The sequence below is a fragment of the Lycium ferocissimum genome, chromosome 7 (assembly GCF_029784015.1).
Source record: "Lycium ferocissimum isolate CSIRO_LF1 chromosome 7, AGI_CSIRO_Lferr_CH_V1, whole genome shotgun sequence".
Classification (NCBI taxonomy): domain Eukaryota; kingdom Viridiplantae; phylum Streptophyta; class Magnoliopsida; order Solanales; family Solanaceae; genus Lycium; species Lycium ferocissimum.
In genome coordinates this window covers 31,686,996-31,714,559 of record NC_081348.1, presented here as the reverse complement: position 1 = coordinate 31,714,559, position 27,564 = coordinate 31,686,996, and the positions used below count along the sequence as shown (strand labels likewise).

At 34.5% G+C, this 27,564-nt stretch overlaps 4 protein-coding genes and 1 non-coding gene across 7 annotated transcripts; 4 read left to right on the top strand and 1 right to left on the bottom strand.

Annotated features, from left to right (window-relative positions):
- The first annotated feature begins 3,470 nt into the window (after positions 1-3,470).
- LOC132064396 (WAT1-related protein At1g09380-like) lies at positions 3,471-6,836 on the top strand. The gene is made up of 7 exons (XM_059457356.1): positions 3,471-3,796; positions 4,756-4,818; positions 4,911-5,027; positions 5,308-5,560; positions 5,648-5,806; positions 6,080-6,231; positions 6,331-6,836. The coding sequence occupies exons 1-7, from the start codon at positions 3,621-3,623 to the stop codon at positions 6,530-6,532; spliced, it is 1,122 nt and encodes a 373-aa protein (XP_059313339.1). The 5' UTR covers positions 3,471-3,620; the 3' UTR covers positions 6,533-6,836.
- Positions 6,837-11,042: 4,206 nt separating this feature from the next.
- LOC132064395 (ADP-ribosylation factor 1-like) lies at positions 11,043-13,904 on the top strand. The gene is made up of 6 exons (XM_059457355.1): positions 11,043-11,202; positions 12,386-12,456; positions 12,972-13,091; positions 13,234-13,352; positions 13,469-13,550; positions 13,630-13,904. Exons 1-6 carry the CDS (start codon positions 11,055-11,057, stop codon positions 13,633-13,635), a joined length of 546 nt encoding a protein of 181 aa, XP_059313338.1. The 5' UTR covers positions 11,043-11,054; the 3' UTR covers positions 13,636-13,904.
- Positions 13,905-15,268: 1,364 nt separating this feature from the next.
- Positions 15,269-19,491, bottom strand: LOC132064394 (ABC transporter I family member 20). Its single transcript, XM_059457354.1, has 7 exons — positions 19,103-19,491; positions 18,096-18,229; positions 17,510-17,629; positions 16,622-16,717; positions 16,365-16,517; positions 16,194-16,271; positions 15,269-15,778 (listed from the first exon to the last, which is right to left on the bottom strand). Exons 1-7 carry the CDS (start codon positions 19,269-19,271, stop codon positions 15,539-15,541), a joined length of 990 nt encoding a protein of 329 aa, XP_059313337.1. The 5' UTR covers positions 19,272-19,491; the 3' UTR covers positions 15,269-15,538.
- Positions 19,492-20,159: 668 nt separating this feature from the next.
- LOC132064392 (uncharacterized) lies at positions 20,160-27,500 on the top strand. 3 transcript variants are annotated; one of them, XM_059457352.1, is made up of 5 exons: positions 20,160-20,310; positions 20,445-20,506; positions 20,809-20,958; positions 21,249-21,417; positions 27,108-27,500. In XM_059457352.1, the coding sequence occupies exons 3-5, from the start codon at positions 20,899-20,901 to the stop codon at positions 27,302-27,304; spliced, it is 426 nt and encodes a 141-aa protein (XP_059313335.1). In that variant the 5' UTR covers positions 20,160-20,310; positions 20,445-20,506; positions 20,809-20,898; the 3' UTR covers positions 27,305-27,500. The 3 variants fall into 3 exon arrangements, with proteins under 3 accessions (XP_059313335.1, XP_059313334.1, XP_059313336.1); XM_059457351.1 differs by having other exon boundaries at positions 20,790-20,958; XM_059457353.1 differs by having other exon boundaries at positions 20,208-20,506.
- Positions 20,266-20,338, top strand: TRNAF-GAA (transfer RNA phenylalanine (anticodon GAA)). The gene has a single exon. It is a non-coding gene; the product is annotated as a tRNA-Phe (tRNA).
- Positions 27,501-27,564: the final 64 nt, after the last annotated feature.

Sequence of the window (27,564 nt, the reverse complement as noted above, 5' to 3'; positions counted from 1 at the left end):
GCCCATATCCTATAAACATTACAAGAAAATCAAGCTTTTAAAAGAAAATATGTAGATAATGTGAAAAAAAAATTTAAAGCCTAAAAAATTATAAAAACACTTACTGCACTTTACAACGCCTTTGAAAAAGGCCTCCGATTATCTTTCCTTGATGTTTTTAGATTACAATAACGACCACATTCACAAACATCGGGATCTATAGCAAAATTCGACGTTTCAAAGCTTTCCGATACTTGGTGATTTTGGGTTTGGGGGGCGGGAGAGAGGGGGAAAGGAGGCTAAAGTATGTTGAAAAGTGAAAATAGAAGGTGAAGAAGAGTAACTTCGAAAAATGAAGATTTGGTAGGGTTTTTATTAAACCCCAAAAGAATATCGCCCATTAAATTAGCGCTTACAGACTTAACCGCAAAGTTGCGCTTGGTCCCATTGCTCACTAATTTAGTGTGCAAAGGTTAGTTCGGTCACTTTTTTTTTACTGGGTTATTTTGGTACCTTTGGATACTTTTTGGGTCATTTAAGTTGCGGACTCCTTCCGGGGATGGAGCTAGAACTTATATTACCGGTTCGGTCGAACCTAGTAATTTTGGCAAAAACCTTGTATTTGTATATCAAAAAAAAATTGAACGTGTACAAATTATTAATTTAGAATCCAACAATTTTAAAGAACCAAAATCCCGAACTCATAAATTTCAAATCCTAACTCTTCCCTCTTCTGAATCGGTCAACTAGTTTTGATCTCTGGAACACTTTTGATCAATCAGACACGAGGCCCCACTATGAAATACTTGTTTCCCAAATTTTATTTTCTAAGATTTTAATAACGCGTTCTTTCTGTGACTTATTTTACCAGCTTTTCTTAATAAGCTTAGATAGGGAGGTACTAAAAATCATAGGAAATATAATCATAAGAAACGTAAACAAAACCTAGACGCACATTGCAAGCTGAGTCACAGGTTGGATTCAAAGTCAGAGTTTCTTATCATAAACATTGACAAATAAAAATTGTTGCCACCGGGAAAAGAATTGGGGGACAGGAAGGTATATAGGAGGGTCCCAATCTGAATTGTCATGCATGGTTGCTTCCCAAATTAATTACCCAATAATTTATATGATCATTGGTATTGCTATGAGATACGTTTTTTTTCTTTGGTTGATGAGTTTCACATAAATCTGAATTCCTATTAAATTTCTCAAAACGTATTGTTAGACGATATGTTATAATAATTGTTACTTCTAATTATTGCATGGTAGGAAGTACAGATTGAATTGATCATTAATCGATCTGGTTGCTGTTTACGGCTTCTTTTAGTTTTAGTAGAATAGAATTAAATCATGATAAGAACAAACAATAGCTGTTTTGATTTCAAAGCGTAGTTCACACGAGAGAACTATCCCTCACCTGAATAATGTGAAATGGGATACATAAGCCTACCACTTTGGTGAACCTTCGTCTCCAAGTGAACTACTACATTTACAATTTCTTCAATTCTTCTTTTTTCTTTCAAATTATTTAAACTTTATAATAAAATCAATATTTAATAAAGAGAGTATTGGGACTTTTTTTTAGGTATAACCATATGATATGAATTGCCTCGTATCCAAATTCATGCCGCATAAGATCCATAAAGAAAAAATCGCTCTTTGCCAGAAAAATTGGGCATCACTTTATTTGAGAGTATAGTCACGAAATCAGTGGCTTGAATATCATTGTCTTTTTTATATTTTAACTTCTTTGGTGAAAATTCTGATTTCGAAATGCTTCGAGTCAATCGCGGGCAAGATAGAGCTTTATGCGCACTTTGCCTTGGAGGAAATATTTTTGTGACTTTTTTTAGGTGATTGACTATGTCTTCCAAAATATTGTACTATATTGTTGTATCTTTATGCCGTTACACATGAACCAGGCACTTGCTGTTAGGGAAAGTAGATTGGAGCCTAAAAGAGATATCAGCAATTAAGGTATTTATTAATTTTAATTTATTAAAAAAAAAATGCCGTTACATATGTACCATTGTTCTCTTTTTTCAACTGGTTTTAAATCGATAGTCATAAGTTACTAATGCATTTTCTCTTTTTCAAATGTTTTTAAGTCAGATAGTCTTATAAGTTACTAATGTTAATTATAAGTTAATCGATAGTCTTTAATCGAGCCATGGAAGTAGCCAATAAACTTTGCATTAGGGTAGGTTGTCTATATCACATTCCTTGGAGTGCGTCCTTCCCCTGATCCTGCTAACGTGGGATGCTTTGTGCACTGGACTGCTTTTTAATTAGTCTTATAAGTTACTATTCCCTCGTAAATATCTTCTTTTTCAAAAGGAGGAATTGTTAACTTTAGTTCGTTTGAACGTGGATCTTTCATCAATGTGCTACCCTCTGATCTCGTGACAATATAATTTCTACTATCTTTCATGAATGATTGAAAAGATACGTGTGCAATAATCCCCCTAAAGGATGCGTCGGTTTTCTTCATTTATAACTGTGGCTTATATCATCATTGATTCATTGTCATAACAATTTCCATATCCTCTAAATTATTCAATAAAACCCAATCATATGTCCTTTTATAGATAAGCCAATATATTTCATTCCTATGATTCTTGAAGACAGAACAACCATACTTTCACCACCTCATTATACTCCCCCAAAATGAAAAGTGAAAAAAAAAAAAAAAAAAAAAAAAAAAAAAAAGGGAAAACCCACTTTGGTGATATATATAGATGAAAATATGAGTTTAGTTTGTAGACTCTGAAGGTAAATAATAATTATATTAAGTCTTAGATTAATTTAGACATAGCTATAAGTACTTATATTCATAATAAGTCCAATTAGTAATATGAAAAACAAATTAAAATAGGTAATTAGTTGTTATACTTGTAAAAAAAAAAGTGACTTAGACAGTTCGTTTTGTCGATAACCTTAGTATAATCGATATTAATACGTAAATTAGTACTAGTATAAATACTTTTTACCTTGTGCCAGTATATGAGATAAGTTCAATTGAAAACCCCCATAATGTAAAATTAGGATATCTGTGAAATGATACACAATTCCAAACCAAAATGGGAATGAAACCGTCAAATGTACTCTCCATGCTTTTGCTGACATACCCGAAAAATGCTTTTAGTGGAAGCAGGCAAGCAGCTGACATGGCAAAATGTAATAGAATTTGGTTGCTGCAAGCTTCTGTTAAAGACGCCAAAGCTGGCAATCACTAAAGATACTATTAACTGAAAGCTACTTTATTCTCCTCAATATTCTTGATCTTATGCAAGAATTTAATGGCAAGTTCTATGCATGAAAATAAGCTACCATGTCTTACAAGTAACCCCACCCCCAACCCATTGACGGTTTTATTGACGGCTTTTCTTTGTTTTTTTTTTTCCCATTATAGTACAGGTCATTTCTTGAAGTTCACAAAACCCTTCTCTCTATATCTTTAATTTCTTTCTTGTATATATAAATATCACACATAACAAACACTTCTCTCGCTCTCATTATAAAACCCTTTTTCTTACATTTCCCTTTCTTTCATTTCTCTTCTTTCTTCATTTTCATTCTTCTTGTTTTCTCAAGAAGTTGTGAATTTGGAGGAGAAGAAGAAATTAGAATATTACAATATGGGAAGTGACTTGTTGCCATTCTTGACAATGGTGATCGTGCAGTTAGGCTATGCAGGGATGAACATTATTTCGAAGCTTGCTATGGATTCTGGTATGAACCCTTTTGTTCATGTGGCTTACAGGCAAATATTTGCTACCATTGCAATTGCACCCTTCGCTTATTTCTTGGAAAGGTACGATATTGAGGCCATAAATTAAATAACCTACAGTCTGTAAAGTACTACTGCGCACAGTACCATGAATGGCTTCTATGATCTTTCAACTCTTGTTCCAAGATTTTTACAATAGCTTAAATGCAAGCATAGTGTTTACTCCACAACGAATAATACTGTAATTTTTTATGTACTTCTTTGGTTAGGATGCTTTGGTTGGTTAATTTGATGTGATTTTTCATGCATCAGTCGGGTGATTTTTTCATGACTACTATTTTATTAATCTTTGGAACCATGCAAGGGTTCACAATATACTCATGGCTTACCAGCTTGCTTCTTCATTCGCACCTTCTTTTATGCCTCGAATCTTGCACTTTCTTTTCTTTTCTTGATTTGTTAGTATGATTTTATTTCTTAAGGAAAAGGCATGCGTCTTTTTCATTGCGTAAAAGAGAAAGAATATAAACAAATTCAAAACAAGGCTATATATAGGAGCATTACAGAAGCCTCAAACCTTGGAGGAAACACATTTAATTTACCTGCTATTAGCATGTATACACTTCTTCACTTAAAAAAAATGACAGAAGAACTTCCTTCTGGTCATTCTAGAAAATTAATAAAGTACAGTACATATTGATATAGTTTAATTACTTGTACGACATCAGCTAGTAATTCTCTCTTTGTCTTGGGTATTACGTTGATTAACAGTCTTTGGTATTCCAATCTTTTTGTCATGCAGCCTAGTTTAGCAAAAATGTAATCACATAACTCTAGGAAACTGATATAGCACTACTATAGTAAAAAATAAATATACACCTAACTTATTTAGTTATACAAATTTGGCATTTGACATTAGAACGTCCTTTAAGGGAATTCTTATCTAAAAAATTTCCTGTTAGTAAATTATTTAGATGAAGTTTGTGAAAGATTTTTTATGTTCTTCATTTAACATATGAAGTGGGTTTTACGTACTTGTGCAGAAAAACAAGGCCAAAGTTGACTCCCTCCATCCTTTTCCAGATTTTCTTGTGCTCTATTTTTGGGTGAGTCTCTTCTTCAACTTCTATTTCTTAGATGCACAATATTTGCTTTGAAGTTAAAAAATTCCTGATGAAAGGCTCAATTAATTTTGCAGGGTTAGTATGAACCAGATAACATACTTTGTTGGCCTCAAGAATACCACTCCAACTATTGCATGTGCTTTGTCAAATCTAACCCCAGCTGTCACTTTCCTTCTAGCTATCCCTTTTGGGTAATTAATCATTCCTTCTTATTATCATCTCAAAAGTTTCCATTTCTATACCATTTGAAGTCGTGAAAAACAAAGCCCCAAATGAGTTTAAACTTTATATAAACATTAATTTATAAGGTAATTAACCTGATAAAAATGATGAAGAACATGCTATAATATGTTAAATTACACTGATCCTGTAAAAATAATAACTGCGTGTCATATATATATAACAAAATCCACTGTGAATAATATTAAAAATCTAGCTTTTCACCTTTTTGCTTTTTTATGTTTTTGGCAGACTTGAAAGAATGGGACTTGGGACTAAAGCAGGGCAAGCAAAGATGTTAGGAACCATATTATGTGTAGGAGGTGCTATGTTATTGTCATTTTACCACGGATCTATAGTTCCAATAGATCAACCCAACATCCACTGGAAATATGCACAAGACATGACAGAAAATAAAAGCACCAGCAACCATGGAAATTTCATCTTTGGCCCTTTTCTCCTCATAGTTAGTGCTGTTTCTTGGGGAATTTGGTCCATCCTTCAGGTGAAAATAATATCAAATCAGTATTCTAGTTTACTTCTTATTTTCTATTGGTAAATTGAATTTTGATATGTTAATTTTGTTGGTCAGGCAAGAGTAAGCATGGTGTATCCAGCTCCCTATTCTAGCTCAGCATTGATGTGTCTAATGGCCAGTTTTCAGTGTTTGATCGTTGGCTTTTGCTTTGACCATAACATATCTGATTGGTCCTTGAGCCATAGCATCAGAGCTGTCTCTGCCATCTATGCGGTACGTCTTCATCAATTATTATAGTATATAGATTAATTTGCACTGACAATATAAAAAACCGTTTTACTATTAAATTACTTACGGGATAACTATAGGTAAATCGAAATAAGTGAAACTAGTTTTCTCGAAAGTAAGAAGATCATCTGATACAATTGGTTAAATTACATTAAGAATACAAAAAAGTTACTCACATTTTCGGTATATATAAGTTTAATCCATATTCCTGAACATTTTATACAAAGTTCGAAACTAACATTTACCTATAAATTACAGGGAGTGGTGTGCACTGCATTAGCTTACTGCTTAATGTCGTGGTGTATAGAAAGAAAAGGTCCTCTCTATGTTTCTGTATTCAATCCCTTATTGCTAGTTATTGTGGCTGCTCTCAGTTGGGCTTTGCTTCAAGAGAAAATCTACATCGGAACGTAAGTTAATTAAGACTATAGTATATATTAATCATCACTATTTGACCTCTCTGAATATCTCATCCTTAATTAATTAAATGTATGTTTGAAAAATTTCAGGGTGGTAGGGTCAGTTTTGATAGTTTTGGGACTTTATGGAGTACTGTGGGGAAAAAATAACGAGTTGAAGCCAGTCAAATTTGATGAAGAAATTGGTGTTCAAGAGATTAGTGAAAAAGAGAAGCAGAAAAAGGACATGGAAATGCAGTTATGTGAAGGGCATCAGCAAGGAAGCATTATTGTTCATGCCATTAAACAATGAGAAAGGAATTAAAAAGGAGCACGATTAAAATGCATGGTCTTAATTTTCTTTATCAAGTAGTTGTAGAAGAATAGTATTTAGCTGACCAAGCTTAAAAACTTTTCTGTATCATTGCATCACTGCCATTGCTTTCTCATTCAAATTAGATAGATAGCCTGCCCTATATACTTTTATTTTCAAAAGATGCATCCACCCCGTCAAAGAGAAGTTAAGAAAAATGTATTGTGTTCTCCTTTTTGTTTTTCTTTTGTATTTTTGCCAAACTTTAAATATAAAAGGAACTAATAAACTTGTGTTATTCTTTTACTAGTTTCAAAATTTATTTAAAATTGTTAATGTTAACGTAATAGGAAATGTGGTCAAATGATGAATTAAATACGCAGAACGCACATAAACACTTATAAATGTACATATTAATGACACATGACCTATGTATAATTTGGGACTTATGTCTACAAACGGAGTAAGATCATTCATAGTGACAATGATTGATTGATGACAAGAGTTAAAACACTCAAAAAATCTTCTGATATGCTTACCCACATATATGTCTAAAAATGTCGACATGGTTCACAAATAGAATAAGATTTTTCTTAGATCTAACTTGATACATTAAAAAGAAGAGCCGAATATATATATACTATATTAGAAGCATGAGTGGAGGTGGTTTCATCGTCGACCTCCAACTCAACCACACCACCTCCAAACTCATGTTAAAAAAAATAAAAAATAAAATAAAAAGTGGACTCCATATTAAAAAATCAAGCAATATTAAAAAAAACGTGGACCCCAAATTAAAAAATCAAGTAATATCCATGTAATTCCCAAAATATCCCCGTTAAGTCAATAATGGTGGATTTATTGCCGCATGCGTATCAACCCATTAGTGGGAGCAAATGAAATCATTGTACAACAAAAAACGTGGACTCTATATTATTGCTTTTCTTCACAAGATTAAGTAGCCAAACTATACAATTTTCTTTCTTTTCTTATATTAGCTTGAGATCTAATCTAGATATTTAACTGTTATATTCGCTATTCCACCATGTCTAATATATATATATATATATATATATATATATATATATATATATATATATATACACATATATATTTAAAAAAGGTGGACCCCACTACCTCCAAACTCATGTAAAAAAAGTGGATCCCATATTAAAAAATAAAGCAATATAAAAGAAAAAGTGGACCCCATATTAAAAAAATAAGCAATATTAAAAAAACGTGAACCTATATTAAAAAATCAAGCAATATCCATATAATTCCCAAAGTATCCCCATTAAGTCAATAATGGTGGATTCATTACCACACGCGTATCAACCCATTAATTGGGAGAATGAAATCATTATGCAAGAAAAAATATGGACTCCATATTATTGCTTTTTCTTCAAAAGAGTTAAGTAGTCAAACCATACAATTCATTTCTTTTCTTATATTACCGAGATCTAATCTATTTATTTAATCATTGTATTTGCTATTCCGCCATGTTATTTATTTGTTATGTTTACTAAAATAGATACATACATACTCTCTATATATATATATATATATTCCTTACTCTAATAAATGTGAAAAGAGATTAATGTCGTAAAAGAAAAAATAATATTAAATGGAGATCAAATGATAAATAAAGTAAATTAGTCTGAGATCTAATCTAGATATTTAACTGTTGTATTTGCTATTCCGCCATGTCATTTATTTGTTATGTTTACTAATATATATATATATATATATATATATATATACAAATTAAAAAATAGTAGTTCTTCGTTTAAATAGAAAATCAAATTTCTACTTTGTTTTGTTTTAAACATGTAAAATTAATTTAATAATTTGAACTAGAATTATTTAAATCAAAATTTGATAAAAAATAATAAGTATTGTTTAGGTCCAATCTACATACATTAACAATGGAATATTTTACACCTTTAAATTAATCGAATTAAAATTCAAAGTATCAATTGATGCTTAAATAGTACTAATGTTTTATCTCAAAGAGAGGAAAATAGTTTCCTTTTAAACAAGTCTTCTCTTTTAAAAAGTATTAATAAATTTTTGCAAATTTTGTATTCGTAGCAAACACTAATATAATAAAGTTTTGGATACGGAGCACAAACTACAATGTTATATTAATCGTGTTTTGAATATATATATATATATGCATAAAAACAGTGCAAACTTATGTATGTTTATTAGCAATATAAAATATATATATTATCACTACCAAAACACAAATACATACACATAGATACACTATAATCCAAAGTGCGCACGGGCATATGTCATCTAATCTTAAAAGACACATGATACTAGCATCGATTTTACATCCCGCACCCTCAACTTCCTGGGATTCCATTCAGGCAGTTGAGCCTGTTTCAAGCTTTTATTTTAAATCTAGCTATTCAACAATAACAACAATAACATGCATGGTGTAATTTTATAAGGGGGTCTAGAGGGTAGAGTATATGCAGACCTTACCCCTATCTTGGTAGGTAGAAAGGTTGTTTTTGATAGATACTCGGCTCAAGAAAGAGCAATATCAAAACAGATAAAAAAGAAAAAAATTTAAACCTGGGACCCGTTTGGCCATGAGAATTATTCACTTTTCTTCGGATTTTTTTTTCACTTTTTTCAAAAATTAGTGTTTGGGCATAAAAATTTGAAGTTGTATTTGGAATTTGAATAATAACCAAAACCTTGTTTTTCACTTTTTGTTTTGGACCTTTACTTTTATTTTTCTGTTTTCAATTTTTACCTAAAAGTTTTTATTTTTATAATAAGGACCCTCAAAGTGTTTATTTTTACAGCTATTTGGTTTAGCTCTTGTTGGGTTTTGTATGGAGTACAAGTGCAAGGTGGGGTTGATGGGGCAGTGTTTACACATTGGTTATGTTTATTAATTGCTTTGAGTGGTTTTACTAATTTTTAAAAATTTGGGGTATAAATCATATTTCATTTTTTTAAGAAAAAGTACATTCCTACAACAATATATTATTTGCAAAAACTATGGCCAAACACAATTTCAATTCCAACTCCAACTTCGAAAATTCCAAAAAAAATGATTTTTTTTTTTTCTGTTTCTATGGCCAAACGCCTAACTAGCTATATGATACTCCCTCCATCCCATATTACTTTTCTACTTTCTTTTTTTAAAAGTTAAACTATATAAACTTAACCAACATTTTGAGATATATTTTTTTACCATATTGATATGAGAAGAATTGCAACTTGTTGTACGTTTCGTGTAGTTTTAGAATATCCAAATTATAATTTTAAAATATTAAATTAATTTGATCCAATTTAATTTTGAACTTGACTCTTGGAAAGCAAAACAAGACAATTAATATGGGACAAATGGATTAAGTAAAATATTTCAACTACTAAAGAGTATGATGAGATGAATGCGAACTTTCAATCATAGAAGACTTGAGTTTTGGAAATGAAAACACTGAAATCACTTCTGAATCCCACACGAAGCAAATTCAAATTAATCAGGCTTAATTACCTAACGGATCAAAATAGAAAAGTGTTTATGAAGAATCTAGAATTTCATTTGTCACCCATAAAGTTTTTAAAGAATCCAATTCCACCTCGCACATTTTACGAGACTTAAACTTTTGAATTTCTTTTCTCAATTTTTTGAAAATTCAAAATAGTCAAAATTTAATAGGGGCTCACATTAAAAAACGTAGCAGATATTTCCAACTGTATGCTCTAAAACAAGAAGAGAACATCTCACAACTCATTTCTTGTGTCAACAAATTCCAAAGGGCAGTCTTTTTCTAGATCTGCCCCTCTCTCTTTCTCTCTCAAGTTTCTTGATTTGTTGTTCATCACTGTAAGATCTCTCTTTCTCCATTTCCTTTAATTACATCACACACACACACACATCTTTTGGTTGTTAACAATTAATTTGACAAAGGTCATGTATGTATCTTTTTGTTGATTGAGAATGTTTATGGAATTGGAGATCTGGATTTAGTCTTCTTGGATCTGGGTTTTTGATAAAGTTTTGATCTTTGTTTGATATTCATGTTTATTCTTTGTATTTCTATTGATTTGATCTTGGTATGCATTCTTGATTGGTGTCTAACTTTTTGGATTTGGATTTGGATTGTTGTTCTTTTTATTAATGGATCCGGATTATTAGTTATGTCAATGCCCTAGGATCAGATTTAAATACAGGGTCCTTGATTCTTAGATTTATTTATATGGATCTCTAGATTAATAAAGGACTATTGGAATTTGAGATCAAAATCTTTAAACATGGTTCCAAGTTTTGCTTTTTGGATACAATGAAAATGAAGGCTGAAAAATATGTTTTAGAGTACCACACCATAATTGGGATTTTCTGTTGGCTTGAGATCGCAGCTTTGTTCTCATTTTCCAATGATTGTGGATTTATGTAACCTCTTGATAAAATAGAATAGATGATCTGAGCTTGGGGGTGAATGTAAGTTGTGTGGTGATTTGAGTCTTATTTTTGGTCCTACAGGCATTGAAAAAGATGGGTTTATCATTCGGAAAGCTTTTCAGTCGGCTGTTTGCCAAGAAGGAGATGCGTATTCTGATGGTTGGTCTCGATGCAGCTGGTAAAACTACCATATTGTACAAGCTCAAGCTGGGAGAGATTGTTACCACTATTCCTACCATTGGTAAGTTATGTTTTGTGTACTATTTGAATGGTCTATAGTCGTATTATTGCTTGTGTGACTGATCTTGTCCGGCTATAATATTAACATTGTTATGAGTAATTTCTGCAGCTATTCTAGTTTTTGCCAAAAACATCCTGAATTTATACCCGCAAGCTAAGTTGCTCGGACTCTCCAAAAATGCTGCCGCACCCGTGTCGGATCCTCCAAAAATACACTACTTTTGGAGGATCCGACACGCACCTGTCGATATTTTTGAAGAGTCTGAGCAACATAGCCTGCAAGTTAAATTGCATCCTCAGAGTATCAATGTAAATACAAAAACATTCCTAAAATTTCCCAAAATGAGCAGGCTTCATCATTACATTACACACTGTTATAAGATTAACGGAACAATCATGTGCAAGACACATGCCATCCCCAAAATGTCCATTGCCATATCTCTTACTACAGAGTTTCTTTGCAATAACCTCCATTAGAATACCACATAGTAAACACACTGGTTTCGACCACCAATAGAGCTCCAAGCTAGACAAGTCAATAATCAAAAGTATCATCTGCGCAACAATTAGTTGCTAATACTCCTTTCTGCAGACTGACATCATCTCATCAGAGCCTAGTGGCAAATAAAAACCAGTACTTCTTTCTGCATACTCCTTTCTGTAGACTGACATCATCTCATCAGAGCCTAGTGGCAAATAAAAACCAGCACTGTTGAACTTCAGGGCTAACCCTATACTACCAGTTGCAAAACCGTAAAACAGACCTTAGCTTCAAACAAGCAATATAGCAAACACTTTCTCATAAGGTTAAAAGATATAACTTGAACAAGTTATTCACTCTGCTGTGATTATATAGATGTTGAGGAATTTGAAAACTATCTGCTGATATATTCTGGGGAAGGGTGAGGTGATGCATCAGTGTACCTGTACACATATCCCCATCGAGGGGAAGAGAAGGAGAGAGATGCTCACTTTTACATGAATGACTGGCTCACTTTTTTAAATTGTTACTGAAATTTGGCTTATGTTCTTTTTCAATATATATTTAATATTCTAAATCCAATTACTGCTGCAAACAGATAAGCATTAAGATTATGCCCTCTGTTTTTAGCAGTATGGTTGTTGTGCTGCAGACACACGTTTGTCTTTGTTGTGCTGATCCGCAATAACTCTTTCTTTATCAGGATTCAATGTGGAGACTGTTGAATACAAGAACATCAGTTTCACTGTCTGGGATGTTGGGGGTCAGGACAAGGTACTTAATGGCTTAATGCCATATACCAAAGTGCTATGCTCTCTGCAATAGCTGACATTAGTTCTTAAACAAGTGAAGATACATTGCAAGTTCTTCTACTTTGATTTTGGCTGACTTCATACTGACCTTACTTCTAGTTTCAAGTTAAAGGAGGAGCATATCTGGTTTTGGAATTATATTTTCTTTCTCCTACTAGTGCTTCAGATTCATCAGACCGATTTTTCTGATTTTTTGCTAGATGTTCCTACTCACCAAAATAACAGAAACATAAAACCAAGAAATGCTTGTTGTTCTGTATCATTGAATGCTAGCTTTCTCTGTGCTATCAAGTAATGACTTATCTGTAGTTCTGCTGAATTCTATTAGATGAATGGACAAGGATTATTTTTCTTCTATGTAGTCTTCTTAAGACGTGTGTATGGAGTTTGACCTTTAGATACTCTGACTTCACTTTTTCTGGAAATTGACATACTTTTTGTTGTGTGTTGTTCCTTGTCAAATTTCTGTACTTCCAGATCAGACCATTGTGGAGGCATTACTTCCAAAACACACAAGGACTTATCTTTGTGGTTGACAGTAATGATCGTGATCGTGTTGTTGAGGCTAGAGAAGAGCTGCACCGCATGTTGAATGAGGTATGCAACTCACACCTCTCTTTCTTTCGGCTAAGACTATATTATGTTTTGGGTGTGTCTATGACTGGTTTAGCAACATGCTTGGAGTTGGTTTGTTTAACTTGTATCCTATTTTGAATGAATTTTGCCAATGTATGCATAGGATGAACTGAGAGATGCTGTGCTGCTTGTGTTTGCTAACAAACAAGATCTTCCAAATGCTATGAATGCTGCTGAGATTACTGACAAGCTCGGTCTGCACTCCCTCCGTCAACGTCACTGGTATGTACTATATGGTGTTTCTTTATTTGCAACATATTCAAGTATAGGTGTCGGCTGGAGATTGACATGGCTTTCAATGTGCTACCAAATACTGAATCTATGACTTTGTTTTACAGGTACATTCAGAGCACATGTGCTACTTCTGGAGAAGGGTTGTATGAGGGGCTTGACTGGCTCTCTAACAACATTGCAAACAAGGTTTGGGAGAGCATTATCATATTAGGTTTTATCTGTCACTTTAATTGGCTCTAATTTTCCAACGTCCTTGTTATTGCAGGGTTGAACTCGAGATCCATGATTTTTGCAGCTATATTTTTGTCAATATAGACTTCAACAATGTCTAGAGCACTTATGTACCTGCTGATCTTTCTTCCTCAAGACAGATCCTCTTATCGCTATTGTTTATCAGTACATTTGGCCTTTCTTTTAAAAGAATGGTACTTTACAGTAACTTTAGGTTGAATTCATGTAATATTTTGCACTATTGCTTTACATATTCTCAGTTACTCTTCTGTCGACGTTTGGTTTTAATTAAGACTAAGGTTCTCTCCCCGTCATTGGTTGGTTATAGTGCTGCTTCTTTACTGCTGGTGAGCAGGTCTTTACTTTTTCTTGTGCTAATTATCTACTAAACAAAATTCAATAGGAACGGTTGAGATGTTTAGGCCCTGCGAGGTCTATGAGAACTATATAATAAATTGAGGTTCAATAATGCTTAAGCTTTCAGAGTTTAGCTCAATGTAACTGTCAAGTGGTAGGAATGGTTTGTAGCTTTTGTTGTGGCTTTATTCTCTTTAAGCAATTTGCAGAAATTTTGGTACATCCATTGGCTAGGAAATCTAGGACCTGGGGTCTGTTTCAGATTGAGTAGTCTAACATTTCACGAAGCAATTAAGCATGGCACGCTTGTTTCTACTGTTAACAACAAAAAGCTTTTCCCCCTAGAGTCACACTCCAATTCAGTTTGGGTTTGCTATGTCACTGAAAAATATCTCACCTATGTCTACACAGTTATACAATCTTTAGGAACTTGAGTAGCTTTTCCCCAACTGTAAACTGATTGTGCCAACAATTATCTACCGTTGGTCTAAACTAGTTCGATTCTGAATTAGCGTATCATTTATATCCACGTGATTTTAGCTTTAGTTTGTTCCATTTTAGCACCTTCAATACATTATACATGGCGTTACATATGCAGACCTATGCGCTTGGAGGTGTATGTTACACATCAAATCATCTCATGCAGCCTCTCAGTTTTCCCCTTTTACGTGTTAATTGCACCTTTGACCTTTGACGCGTGTGATCATTGATAATGCTGTACTATGCAAATCGAGCTTTTAACATCAATTTTGGTACTACAGTCTTCTTATATATATGTTGGACTTCTAAGACCTAATATTTACTCATATACCGTTGATTGTTATACCACCATTTTATAAAGCTTGTCAAAGTTTGTCAGCACTTCGACAGGATTCTTCCCATGCCACGGCACGCAACACTTTCATTTCAAGCATCTTACTTTAGTTAAGTGTTAATTCTTTCATCCATCATATTACTTTCCTTAAAACACTAATTCCGAATATTCTGAATTGCCTGCATTTAGATACTACAGTGCAGTCAAATCACAAATTAGCTTCATTTTCTTATACTATATCGGGCAATGTATATTGTCTTACTAGTTACTTCTGCTCATCCTTAATACCCATTTTCATTCTTCTCCATCGTTTAAACTTTTGATTGACTTGCTACCTAATTTTGACTTTTGATTGACTTGCTACCTAATTTTGGAATTAACACAATATCGTAGGGCTGTTCTATAGAAGCATGAGACTTTGATCTCAACCTGGAAAGACATTTGTGCTCGAGCTCTAATCAAGTTGTGAAATCATGTCTGCTTTCTTTTCCACGGCGATGTGTTAAAGAAAGGAGATGCATAGAGAAATATCAACAAGATCTTCAGTTTGCAACAATTTGATCTTTAATCAATCTATAAAACCACAACTTTTCTTCACACAAGAATATATAGAGAATAGGAGATACGTATACAAACCAAACAAATATTCCAGATAATTCTATTCTACAATCTGAAAACTTTAGTAGCCCTAGTTTCACGATCATCTGATCAGTAAGAATGAAATGGTAAAATAAGTTGACACCAGTTCCAAAGAAGTATGCATCAGTTCTGTTTATCTGAGAACACGGTTCGAGCTTAAGACAAAATTTTCTTCACCAGCAATAGTAGAATGTAGCGTTCCACCAGCCCAACCATTGTTTAATGGACGACCAGCAGCACGAGCTGGATCTCCCCCAACCACTCGAGTGCCCTCAACTTGCTTTTCATACTCTGGAAGGCCCTTTGCCTTTCTCTCTTTCCTTCGTTTCCTCTCCTCGTCTCTTTCTTTCCTCAGCCAACTCTCTACTGTCCTCTGCATTTCCAGGTAGAACAACCATGCAAAGTTCATATCAGAAAAATGTCACATTATGTCATATGCTTCAGCCGTAATGTCCAGGTATTAGCCGAAATCAAATCATCTATCGACAGTGGTGGAACCAGGATTTTCACTAAGGAGGTTCAAACTATAAAAAGGTAAACATACGAAGAAGCCAAAGGGGGTTTAACATCTGCTATATGTACATAAAAAATAATTTTAACCATGTTTAAACAGTGGTTTTTTCCAGCTGAAGGGGGTTCGGATCCCCTCGGCCCTATGTGGCTCCACCCCTGTCTATCGATGTGACCTCTAGCTAAGCAGTAGGAGAGGAAATATGTTTGAACTTTCAGTAAAACCTAAATGAGGTTCTATTTTGGATCTTACAATTTCTAAATACATCAGAACTTACCATTAGTGACAAATTGCTGGTCTCCTTTACCTTGTCCATTGGCATTGCTAATTGCAGCTTCCCATGAGCCACATATATCTGCAAATAATACAACTATGTTAACCACTTCTTCATTAATTTCTTAAGAAGATTCAAAGATAAAGCAAGAGGTAAGTAAGAATCAGATCTTACTATATGAGAAGGCCAATTCTCAAGACCATCAAAAATGTGTGTTGCATAAATTATTGTAGCCCCTCGCTCGTCACATTCTTTGCTCAGAAATTTCAAAAGATCAGCCCTTGCAAGAACATCTAGATCAACTGTAATCTCATCAAGGAGAAGTACCTAGACAAACAGGGGGCTATCTTATGTCAACATTGTCTTCAAGTAATTTGTAACAGTTAAAAGGTAGCTGCGTTTTTACATGGTGAAACTATTTGCAGATATACCTTGAATGGTTTCAGAAGACCCATACATATCTGCACTCTTCTTCTTTGCCCATCAGATGATTTGTGCATTCTCCAGGACAGATCGATACCAAGAACCTGCATCGACATAAAATTAAGAATATTAACATACGTCTATTTAGTTGTTTGCATATTAGATGAGTTCATCACAATCAGCTTTATTAAAGATAAATTACTGTAAAAGGTAACACCCACTGAAAAAGTTAAGAGGTCTAAACTTCCTTCCCCAGTTTCCGTGCATGCGTGTGTGTATTATTTATTCCCATTAGCAATGTTTATCATAGTACAAAGTTAGAGCACTCTACTTGTCATGAAAGACAGAATCCTGATTAAGCCTGGAAAATAAGTAAGAAGAAAAAAAGAGAGATAGTGTTTCCAGCATATGGTCTACACCTTCATCAGTTTACCCCAAAATACTAGCAGAAAAATCTCAAATGTTCATAGGTTTAGCGCTGTTATGCTTTGAGGATATTGGAAATAAAATCACAAAGAATAGCAGCATAAATTGATATACGCCAATCGATGTTCTCGACTACTGTGAAATAAAGATGAGAACAAAGTATACCAATTACCAAGAGGGCCATTTCTCTTTTCAGTTTGATAGAGCGTTTCAGAGTTAAATATCCCTCAAACAATGCACTGGACCATTCTTTTATTCCACACATGTGCTTTTATTATTTTCAAGGACGTGCCAATGTATCACATTTATGGGTGGGCTTTGTTACAGAGCAAGGAATATATGGTACATTCAATTTGAGTTGTTGTAGTTTGAAAAGGCATAGTTATAACAATAAAAAATCCAGCAGAACAAAGCCCCATGGGATTTCCATAAATTCCAGGCAGATAACAATTGTTCATTTTTATCCGTACCTTAATTAGTTCATCTCGTCTTTGTGGATCAGTTCCTGGAACCCCAAAAATCATTTTCTCAGCAGAAACATCCATTTGAATAGGCACCTCAAATCCAGCAAATGCAACTTCTCTCCTCCACTGCAATACAAAAAGCACAAAAGAACTTAGCTTTTTTCCTTTGGTAAGCAATTTCTGAATTCACAAGTTCATTTAAAAGATGTGGCACATTTATCTTTCCAGGAGATAGGTTCATCAAGCGTAGACAAGATGTTAGCACTGTTATAGCATATTACTTTTATAACTAAAATCTTCTTGTAAAGTACCATATTACATGTAAAAACTAGGAACAAGTAAATGAGAGAAACCATGTTGCAAAGATTGAATTTTAAAGCTGATTCCAAATAGAACTTCAACTTAGCAAGTCGTACCCTTTATAAATAAAACAGAAGGGCACTTAGTTCTGCTGGAATTTATTGAATTGTACATAAGATGACAGCTGCCAAATTCCGACACATGCATTTAACAAAACTGAAGAAGCAAACAGTCCTCAAAATATAATAAACCATAAAAAGATAATCGAGAAACAAAGCAAGAGAAGAGAAACCTCTCCACCAAGATAACTGAGGTCTCCAGAAGCCGTTAAAGCAGTGTCATGAAATGCGGATCTTCCAAGCACTCTGACCATGTCTGGTTCTACCATGTGCTTTCCTCCCAATATCTTCAGAATTGTAGTCTTCCCTGTCAAAAGTAGGTGCATTTTCCCAACATTAGATGTCTCTCAGATCTCAATCAAACCTCCTATTAAGGGTGTATTCGGCAGTAAAAATGTTTACTCTGTATTTGGTTAGCTATGTTCCTAAATTCTCTAGCAAAATGAGCAAGATGACATTCTCTCCCTTATGGATGCAAGTCATTTTTCCTGTACTACAAATATCACAATTCTTACTCCATATGCTTAATTCAATAGACATTTAAAAAGTGCTGTCAACCTTTAATACTTGATACTTGGTTTCATTTCGTGTGTCTTAGTTTGAAAGACATGGAGTTTAATAAACGGAATCATGTGCCTAAAGATATGTATAATGTAACAAAGTGACCTTTGAATCTTGCAGTCTTAAACACATGCCATTTGAGATATTGTAATCAAACAGTTACTAAAATTAGAAAGTGGAATCCTTTATTAAATAGACAAAAAGAAATTAAGACACATAAATTGAAAGTATGTCAGAACACTATCTATATCGTATCTCGTACATTGTACAATTACGATATTGTAATCAAAGAGTTACTAAAATTAGAAAGTGGAATCCTTTATTAAATAGACAAAAAGAAATTAAGACACATAAATTGAAAGTATGTCAGAACACTATCTATATCATATGTCGTACATTGTACAATTACCCTCTGTCACCAACTTTTATATCTAATCTAACCGCTGAAACATGATCTACAAAATGATATCCAAGAATGAAATTTTCCACGAAAAAAATGACATTTTCATCTATACCAAATGCTCCTTAAATTTGGGAAATTGGAGATAGCAGAAAAGAGAAACAAGTTTAAACAAGCCTTATGAATTCTTGATTATAGTAAAGAGGAATAGAGTGTAACCTGCGCCATTAGATCCAACAAGAAGGCAGCGATCACCAGGATAAAGGGTAAGTGAGAAATCATCGATCAAAGGGGTAGATCCAGGTGGTGGATGTCCATCAATACCAGGGTAGGTGAATCTCAGCTTATTGATCTCCACTGATGGCTTCTTCTCCTCTTTCACCGCCATAACCTTTGATGAAATGCAATAGAGAAGTAGAGTAGATTACTAATTCAGGTTCTGTACTAATTCAGCTTATGAGTCTGGTTTTATAATAATTAGAAAAGAGAGAAGGAATGTGAATGTGAGGACAAGAATCAGACATGACCACGCTCTTCACTTATTTCCCACGTATATATACTTTCCCCCCTTCAACGCTTCAACCACCAAACCTGAAACCCCACCGACTCGTGAAGTCATTCAAAAAATTGATGTCACTGAACACGAGTAAATGACATAAATCTCGTGCATTTTTCAGATTTTTATGCGTAAAAAAAATAAAAAAAATTCTAGCAAAAGGGTTATAAATTTTTTTTTTTAAAAATTACTCCTTCACAATTTTTTTTTTAATTTTATGACTTTTTTTTAAGACATCTTTATTTTCTCACGTAAGAGATTTGAGAAGTTTATTTTCTTTTGTTCAAATTGTAAGCGACCAAAAGATCTCATTTATTTCTATTTTTGAGGTATAATTATTAAAAGGCAAATTAAACTAAACTTCGACCTCCCTCTTAGGCATATTAAAAGTATTATTATTATGATTTATGAATTCACCCAAATTCAATAACTAAATTCTATCCACAAATTATTCCTATATAGTATTATTTGAAATCACCATAAACTTCAAATTTTAAATATTATTTTCCTTTTAACATTTATTTTTCTTTCTTTTTCCTATTCTCTTTCGAATTAGCTCCTTTCCGTTTCTTTTAGTTTGTTTAAGGTTTCTTCTTGCCGTAAAATTTACTCCTATTAAACGGTGATAGAATTAGGAGATTGAAAATATATATAGAAAAAGAAAAAGTAAATATTCGAAGTGTCAAAAGATTTACTATTTAAGTATAAAAAACAATTTGTTTTGTACCTTATATAATACTCGTATAATTTTTTCGACGATCATAAGTCTCCCTCATACTGGACAAAGGATGCTATAATTAATTTTAAGAACCCCATTTGTCAACAAGCGGGGATAGCTCAGTTGGGAGAGCGTCAGACTGAAGATCTGAAGGTCACGTGTTCGATCCACGTTCACCGCATTCCTTTTGTACTTTTTTTTTTTGCTTCAAAAACCCTGTCCTATTTCTCTCCAAAAATATTTTTACTCTCTTTTCAGATTTCTCCATTTTCTTTTTCCAAACACAGACCTTCAACCTGCCCGATTCGTCGCTGATCAGGAGGAGCTCTTACATCTATTATCTTTTCAGGTAAACTCTTTTTATGCATATCTTCTTGGCTATTTTAGGATTTTTATAGCTAAGCCCAACTAGATTGGGATAGAGGCATAGCAGTTGTTGTTATTTTTTTTTTTTTTTTTTGGGTGAGTTGTATAAAGTGCAATATTATTTCTGATTGTTTCCTGGAAAAATTGCCTTTAATCTTCACTTGCTTAACTTGTGAACTAAACCCACTGAGATCGACTGTGCAAATTATAGATCAACAAAGACTTTTTTCTCTTTGGTTCTTCTGAGAAATTTGTATCAAATGCAATACTTTGACTGTTCCGCAGAAAATAGCCTGAGACCTTCAATCATTTACTAAGCTTGTGAACTGAATCCATTCAGATCAAGGCCAAGAAAGAGAAGGGATTTGAATATAAATGGCAGCTATTTACAGCCTTTACATCATCAATAAATCAGGAGGGCTTATCTTCTGCAAGGTGAATTCAAATTCCCCCACTTTTCAGCTTAGATTTTTTATTTTGTTCTTATTTGTGGTTTTAGAAGGGGAGCCTTGGCGTAACTGGTAAGGTTGTTGTCATGTGACCAGGAGGTCACGGGTTCTAGCTGTGGAAACAGCCTCTTGCAGAAATGCAGGGTAAAGCCACGTACAATAGACCCCTGTGATCCGGCCCTTCCCTTGACCCCGCTTGTAGCGGGAGGGGCTGCCCTTTTTATTTTTTTTATTTTTTTTTGTTTGTGGTTTTAATGGGTGTGTAAAAATCCTTAGGATTATGGGTCTGCTGGGAAAATGGACACAAATGATAGTTTGAGATTGGCTAGTCTGTGGCATTCTATGCATGCTATCTCTCAGCAGTTGTCCCCAGTTAATGGTTGTGCCGGTATTGAACTCCTTCAAGCTGATACGTTTGATCTCCATTGCTTCCAATCTCTTACCGGTAATTCTTACATCTCCACCGTTTTCTCTTTATCTTATCTATTTTTGAGAAGCATCTTTTTCATTTTGAGATTTTTATTAGCTTTATTTTTTGACATCTTTCTCATCATATTGTTGTGTTATAAATTGTACGGTTTATCTTTTTGAGAAGCAAACGTGTAGTTTTATGTGCTCAGCTATAACCTAGAAAGGAGCTAAAGCTTACTTAGTAGCAACAAGGTTACAAACTTAAATCTGAAATCTTTGGCACAAAAATTATAAGAATTTAGTCCATACGCTGGAAAAGGGGAAACGTAACCTAAATGGTACTTTAGACTCAATCTAAGAAGCTCAATATGATCAACGATTTCCTGCTGAAGTGCTTGATATTCGACTTCTATGTCAGGAAATATGGAGCAGAATCTTTAAGTGGCTCAGGCATCAATTCTCCATTTCATTTACTTTGATATGTTTAATTTCACTCCAATTTAAATCATGGAACTAAGAAATTTCCAACTTCTCTATTCAGAAAAGCTAGAATTATGGTCCAAGAGACTAGAGGATGAAAAGCAATTAGAATCTAAATCTCTCTGTCAGACAGGTGATGGAGTGGTTAGATCGTCTCAGCACTGATGTGATATCTTAGTTTCTTTACCTCTAAAAGCCAAGAAAAATGTGCCCAACCGTCCTAGTGCAATGAATCAGCATCTCATAACACCTTCTTGAGATTTTATACACCAGTGTGGCAGATCCCCACATTTAGGGTAAATGATAGACGAAACTAAACTAGGCAAAAACATCAAAAGGACTTATTGAAGATTATAAGGATACACATGCTCTTGTTGCACGAAACAGCTCCTGGCTATATACAGGAAACATCACATAAGTTGCTGGGCCTGCAAATTTCTCATTTGTTTGGACAAAAGAAACTCAAAAGGCATACGGTGATCCCTGAATATTTAGCATAACTTGGTGAAAGGGGATTTGTGTTATTTTTATTTGTTCCAGTCTGCCTTTGAAAGGTGTCCCTAATTAAAGTTAATGAAATGATTAAATTTTATCAGTATAATTGTCATATGCACATCAGTGTTTATACTGTATTGTTCTTCAAATCTATATACTCTCATGGATATTTAAGATTTTAACCTGGCTAATCATTTTGATTCTCTATGGGGCTTTGTTAAAGGACGCTAACCCCCGGTTCCTCTTGGTACTACTTGTTAAGTGATATGCTGAATTTGTTCAAAAGTTCCTTCTACGTACACAAGTCCAATGGGCAACACAAAGTGAAAGAGTAGAGAAAATATAGGCTAATAGTAATAATAAAAAAGTGTAGTATCCTCTTTTTTTGGTTATAAGCTAATAGTATTGCTTAAAAAGGGAAGATTGACTGATTAGGCTCGATCAAATTGCTTGATCTATTATATAATTAGTTGTGGCATGCACATGTTGAACTTTCAATTTCCATATCTTTTTTTTTTTAATTGGTAAAAGGTATTCTGTAGTGATAAGCAGCAAAGCTGCTGGCAAGAATTTACAGAGGAAAGCCTCATTACAAGTTGTGTAATGAACTCAAAAAGTCAACCATGGCTTCTGCATCATTAGCTATTGCCATGTTGCACCAAAAAAACAGTAAATAAAAGCATCTGTGCTTCAAACTAATTACAGATTCTTGCTATCAAAAGTTCATAAGTTCCTTTCCTTCCAAATACACTGTCAGATGGCAGCAGGCAGTGTGTTCCATGTTCGTCATTTGCCTTTTCCCATTCCTTCCACATGCCAGCATTGCAGAAGCTCAACTGTAGTCTTAGGCATCACCCACTGACTCCCAAAGTATTTAAGAGAAGATACCACATTTGTTAGGTGTAGGGGCAATGTAAGAAAGGTGATTGACACTCTTCCCTTCCTTCTCACAATGGACATCTGCTGCAGATTGTAATCCCTCTTTTCTGAAGATTGTCATGAGTTAAAACTGCCCCATGCGCCACCAGCCACAAAAAACAATCGACCTTCAAAGGTGCCTTATTTCTTCAAATTATTCTCCAAGGCCAGTTGGGAATGTTGTTGGATGATCTCATCAAGTTCTGGTAACAGATTTTGACCTTGAATTTCCCCTTTGCATCTCTATTCCATATTAAAGTATCAGCTTTTGACTGGACCAGGCTTTGTCCATGAAGCTTAAGCAATAGAGAGGACACACTATCAAACTCCCAGTCATTCATATTGCGTCTAAAAGTGAAGTTCCAGCTATGCTCTGACCAATAATCTGAGATAGTGGCATCGTGATGTTGTGCCATGTTAAATAATACTGGAAATTGCTCTTTTAATGGAGAGTGCCCGAGCCAAATATCTGACCAGAACTTTATCTTCCTACCATTTCCAACTTTGAGAGCTGAGTTTGAATAGAAAGAATGCCAATGTACTCTGATGTGTCGCCATATACCAGACGTACCAGAAGAAGATGGTAGTTTGGTAATCCAGGGATTAAGGAGACCATATTTTGCACTAGTAACAGTCCTCCATAGTGTTTCTTCCTCTTGACTAAACCTCCAGAGCCACTTTTGCATCAAGCTGATGTTTTGACGCTTCAGATTTTTTATCCCGAGGCCCCAGCTTTCCTGTCTTGGGATGCTACCTCCCATTTCACCAGATGAAAAGCTTTATGTTCCTTGTTACCTTCCCACAAAAAATCCCTTCGAATTGTATCCAGTCTTTTAGCTACATCGGCAGGTAAAGGAAACAAGGACATAGTGTAGGTGGGTAATGAATCGAGCACGCTATTGATCAAAACAACTCTGCCTCCCAAGGAAAGATACTTCCTTTTCCAGCTAGACAATTTCTTTTCACAGCGTTCTACTATATCATTCAATATTGTTACAGCTTTTGCTTTGGATCCAAGGGGTAGGCCTAGATATTTAGCTGGAAAGACTCCAACTTTACAGCCCATGATGTCTGCGACTTCATGGATGTTGGGGATTTCATTGACCGGATAAAGAACACTCTTTGCGAAGTTTATATGGAGACCGGACACTGCTTCAAAGAGCAAAAGAATCAGTTTTAGGTGATAAATTTGCTCCCTTTCTGGTTCGCAGAAGATTAACGAATCATCGGCATATAGAAGATGAGTGATTTCCAGCTCCCCCTGATTTCTCCACCTGTGTTGTCCAGCTGTTACAAGCATCCTGCTCAAGCCTTCCATGACCAAAGTGAATAAGAAGGGAGACAGAGGTCGCCCTGTCTTAAGCCCTTTTGAGTGGCGAAGAAACCCTTAGGAGAGCCATTTATGATGATGGATAATTTTACTGTTGAGTACAGTAGTATATCCATTTTCCGCCAAAGTTGTCTGCTTTAAGGCTAGGGCAAATAGCACTTTTAGTCCTTGTGTTAACGCTATATTCTAATTTTAGTCCTTCTGTTATCCGACTTATCACTATTGACCTTCAATTGTATTATGGGGGTGATTTTGATCCTTCAACTAACAGATCCCAAAAAAATTAACAGACAGTTAACTCCGCTGATGGGCAATTATGGTACTAAATTTTATAGGTGAAGAACCACTACTTAAAGGCCATGCCTCTAAACAGTGGCCTATGCTTTCCGATTAAGGTAACAACTCATGTTACGAGTTACGACTATTGCCAGAAAAATTCTTAGATATTATGACAATATAATCCCAACAAATATTGAGAGGAAAAACGGGAGCAGGAAGTACTTTTTTATGACGAAAAAAACTACACGACAAGTATCCAACCATTGTTTTTGCTAGTAGAAGGATCTTAAAAAATATTTAGAGATGGCAAACATTCGAGAGACGTAAGCAATCACCTGTTCAAGGTAACAGTGTTACACTTCACAAGTACATATTCAGTAGGAAGCCTAAGAAGGATTACTTCTTAAACCCATGTGAGAACTCTTCTCAAGAAAGCTCAATGAAGAAAAGCTATGCAGATATTAAATAAAATATCGATGTGAGAATATTGTAGGATTTAAAATTGGCAAAATATTTTTTTTAATTGAAGAAACAAACAGTTGGTGGAGGTTGCTCGTCAACTAGCACCAAAAAATTAATACGGTACCACAATTGTCCCTGGATGGAGTTAACTGTTGGTTAACTTTCTTAGGATCTGTTAGTTGAAGGATCAAAATCACCCGCATAATATAATTGGTCGATAGTGGTAAATTGATAACACAAGGACTAAAATCAGAATATAGCATTAACACAGGGACTAAAAGTGCTATTTGCCCTTAAGGCTAACAGGACAGGCTAAAAAACCTTACATATAAGGGCTAACATGCTAAGAGTGTCATGGCATATTCAGTCAAGAAAGACTATATAGGTTCATCCCAGCACTTAATGAGAACTTCTATAGTTTCTTGGAAAGATAAGGAAGATATCTTTTGTTATTGATTGAGGTATACAAGTTGGGGGTGAAGTTCCCAAAACATTAGACTGACTGGAGTCACTGCTAGAGATAATATTTTCACAACATTCTACTGCTGGTGTTTCGTTGAAGTGGATTGTTGGTGACTCCTTGGTATATGGATACTGCTGTTCAGTGTTCAGATGTATGTTGTAAACAAGCACCCAATATCTTCTTCTCTTTTTTTTTTCATATGTAAGGGATGACATCTTCCAGGTAAATATATGTAAATGATTCAAGAACCATGTCCCCGTGCTCCAAGTCTAAGTTATTAATAAAACAATCTTATAGCTTACTCCCTGTATATTTCCCAGGGTCTAAAGTTGTATTGTCGTGTTGTTCATAGGCAGTTTCGGATTACCAAATCGCTACATTTTAATACCAGAAGTGACTTTCCTAAAACAATCTGAAACATTTACTGGGTCCCTGTTTCATTGAAATTGTCTGCTTTAATGCTAACAAGTCAAGAGTGCATAACATATTCTATCAAGTAAGATGACTACTGGGGTTCTTCGTAGCCCTTAACAAATACTTTGGTGTTATACTTGAAATTTAGGTGGTGTATTACTTGAAGGATAGTAGACTGATAGTCTTAGAAACACAACTACACAACGTTCTACGCTTCTACTATTGCTTGGCGGTTGATTTATTCGAAGTGCATTGTAGGGGACTCTTCAAACTATAAATATACCAACACCCTTTTTGGACAGATCAATAAAAAGAATGAGATTATATATTTGTGAACTCCTCCATTCTATGTTGCCTAGATCTACCAAAAACTAAGAAAATATCCCAAAGAAGGCGCTACACACACAAAGAGCTGGAAGATTTTGTGGGTCTCCAACAAAGCTGATTTTTAGCCTTGTGTGGATCATATTCTTCTTGGATTCCTCTGTTGAGACTATAACTCACATAAATAAGTTTGTCCCTTAGGTAATACTAAGTTGAAATGAAGTGAAATATTTGAAAACAGGACAACGTATTTGGCAAAGATGGAAGCTGTTTGCTTGTATAGTTCAGTCATGAAATGGTAGTGGACTAGAAAAGACACACAAAATGATAATGCAACAGAAATGGCGAAAGACTAATCAATAATGCATGGCAAGCCACTTGGTAAATATTTAAAAGACGGTTCTAATGTTTTTGTGCTTCAGTCAAACTAGTGCCTGACTTATGAGTTCCGTGGAACATTTAACTTGATGATATTCAAGCTTATCTTTTTCCCTTCAATCACTGTGTCAGTTTAGGGCATACTTCAACTAATAGAAGAATTGAATTGATTTAATTGCAGGAACAAAATTCTTTGTGGTCTGTGAACCTGGTACTCTGCATATGGAGAGTCTGTTGAAGTACATCTACGAATTATACACTGATTACGTCTTGAAGAATCCCTTCTATGAAATGGAAATGCCTATACGGTGTGAGCTCTTCGACTTAAATTTGTCACAGGCAGTCCAGAAAGATCGGGTTGCCCTATTGGGAAGATGAGCTTCTCAAGTTCATAAGCCATAAGATGTTGGTTGATCTATAATATGGTAAATTTTGTTGGACAGGTCCCATTAGGACATCTGTGATGTGTTTTTTCTTTGTTGTTACTGGACTCTTGAAAAAATCATTTTGAGAACAGCAACCCCTCAGTTAGGATTTGTTATGCAACACTGTCAGGGTTGATGCTCTTCAGTCATTAAGCCTCTCAATTCTATTTCATGAAACAAACTTTAGTTGACGAGGAAACTTCTATAACTATA

Coding starts and splice junctions, on each gene's coding strand:
- LOC132064394 (XM_059457354.1), bottom strand. CDS start 19,271: ATGGCGGTGAAAGAGGAGAAGAAGCCATCAGTGGAGATCAATAAGCTG. Junction 17,630..18,095: donor TCAGTTATCTTGGTGGAGAG/GTTTCTCTTCTC, acceptor TTTGTATTGCAG/TGGAGGAGAGAAGTTGCATT. Junction 16,272..16,364: donor AGAATTGGCCTTCTCATATA/GTAAGATCTGAT, acceptor TATTATTTGCAG/ATATATGTGGCTCATGGGAA.
- LOC132064392 (XM_059457352.1), top strand. CDS start 20,899: ATGGCAGCTATTTACAGCCTTTACATCATCAATAAATCAGGAGGGCTT. Junction 20,959..21,248: donor GAGGGCTTATCTTCTGCAAG/GTGAATTCAAAT, acceptor AAAAATCCTTAG/GATTATGGGTCTGCTGGGAA. Junction 21,418..27,107: donor TTGCTTCCAATCTCTTACCG/GTAATTCTTACA, acceptor ATTTAATTGCAG/GAACAAAATTCTTTGTGGTC.
- LOC132064395 (XM_059457355.1), top strand. CDS start 11,055: ATGGGTTTATCATTCGGAAAGCTTTTCAGTCGGCTGTTTGCCAAGAAG. Junction 12,457..12,971: donor ATGTTGGGGGTCAGGACAAG/GTACTTAATGGC, acceptor CTGTACTTCCAG/ATCAGACCATTGTGGAGGCA. Junction 13,092..13,233: donor TGCACCGCATGTTGAATGAG/GTATGCAACTCA, acceptor ATGTATGCATAG/GATGAACTGAGAGATGCTGT.
- LOC132064396 (XM_059457356.1), top strand. CDS start 3,621: ATGGGAAGTGACTTGTTGCCATTCTTGACAATGGTGATCGTGCAGTTA. Junction 3,797..4,755: donor TTCGCTTATTTCTTGGAAAG/GTACGATATTGA, acceptor GTACTTGTGCAG/AAAAACAAGGCCAAAGTTGA. Junction 5,028..5,307: donor CTTCTAGCTATCCCTTTTGG/GTAATTAATCAT, acceptor TGTTTTTGGCAG/ACTTGAAAGAATGGGACTTG.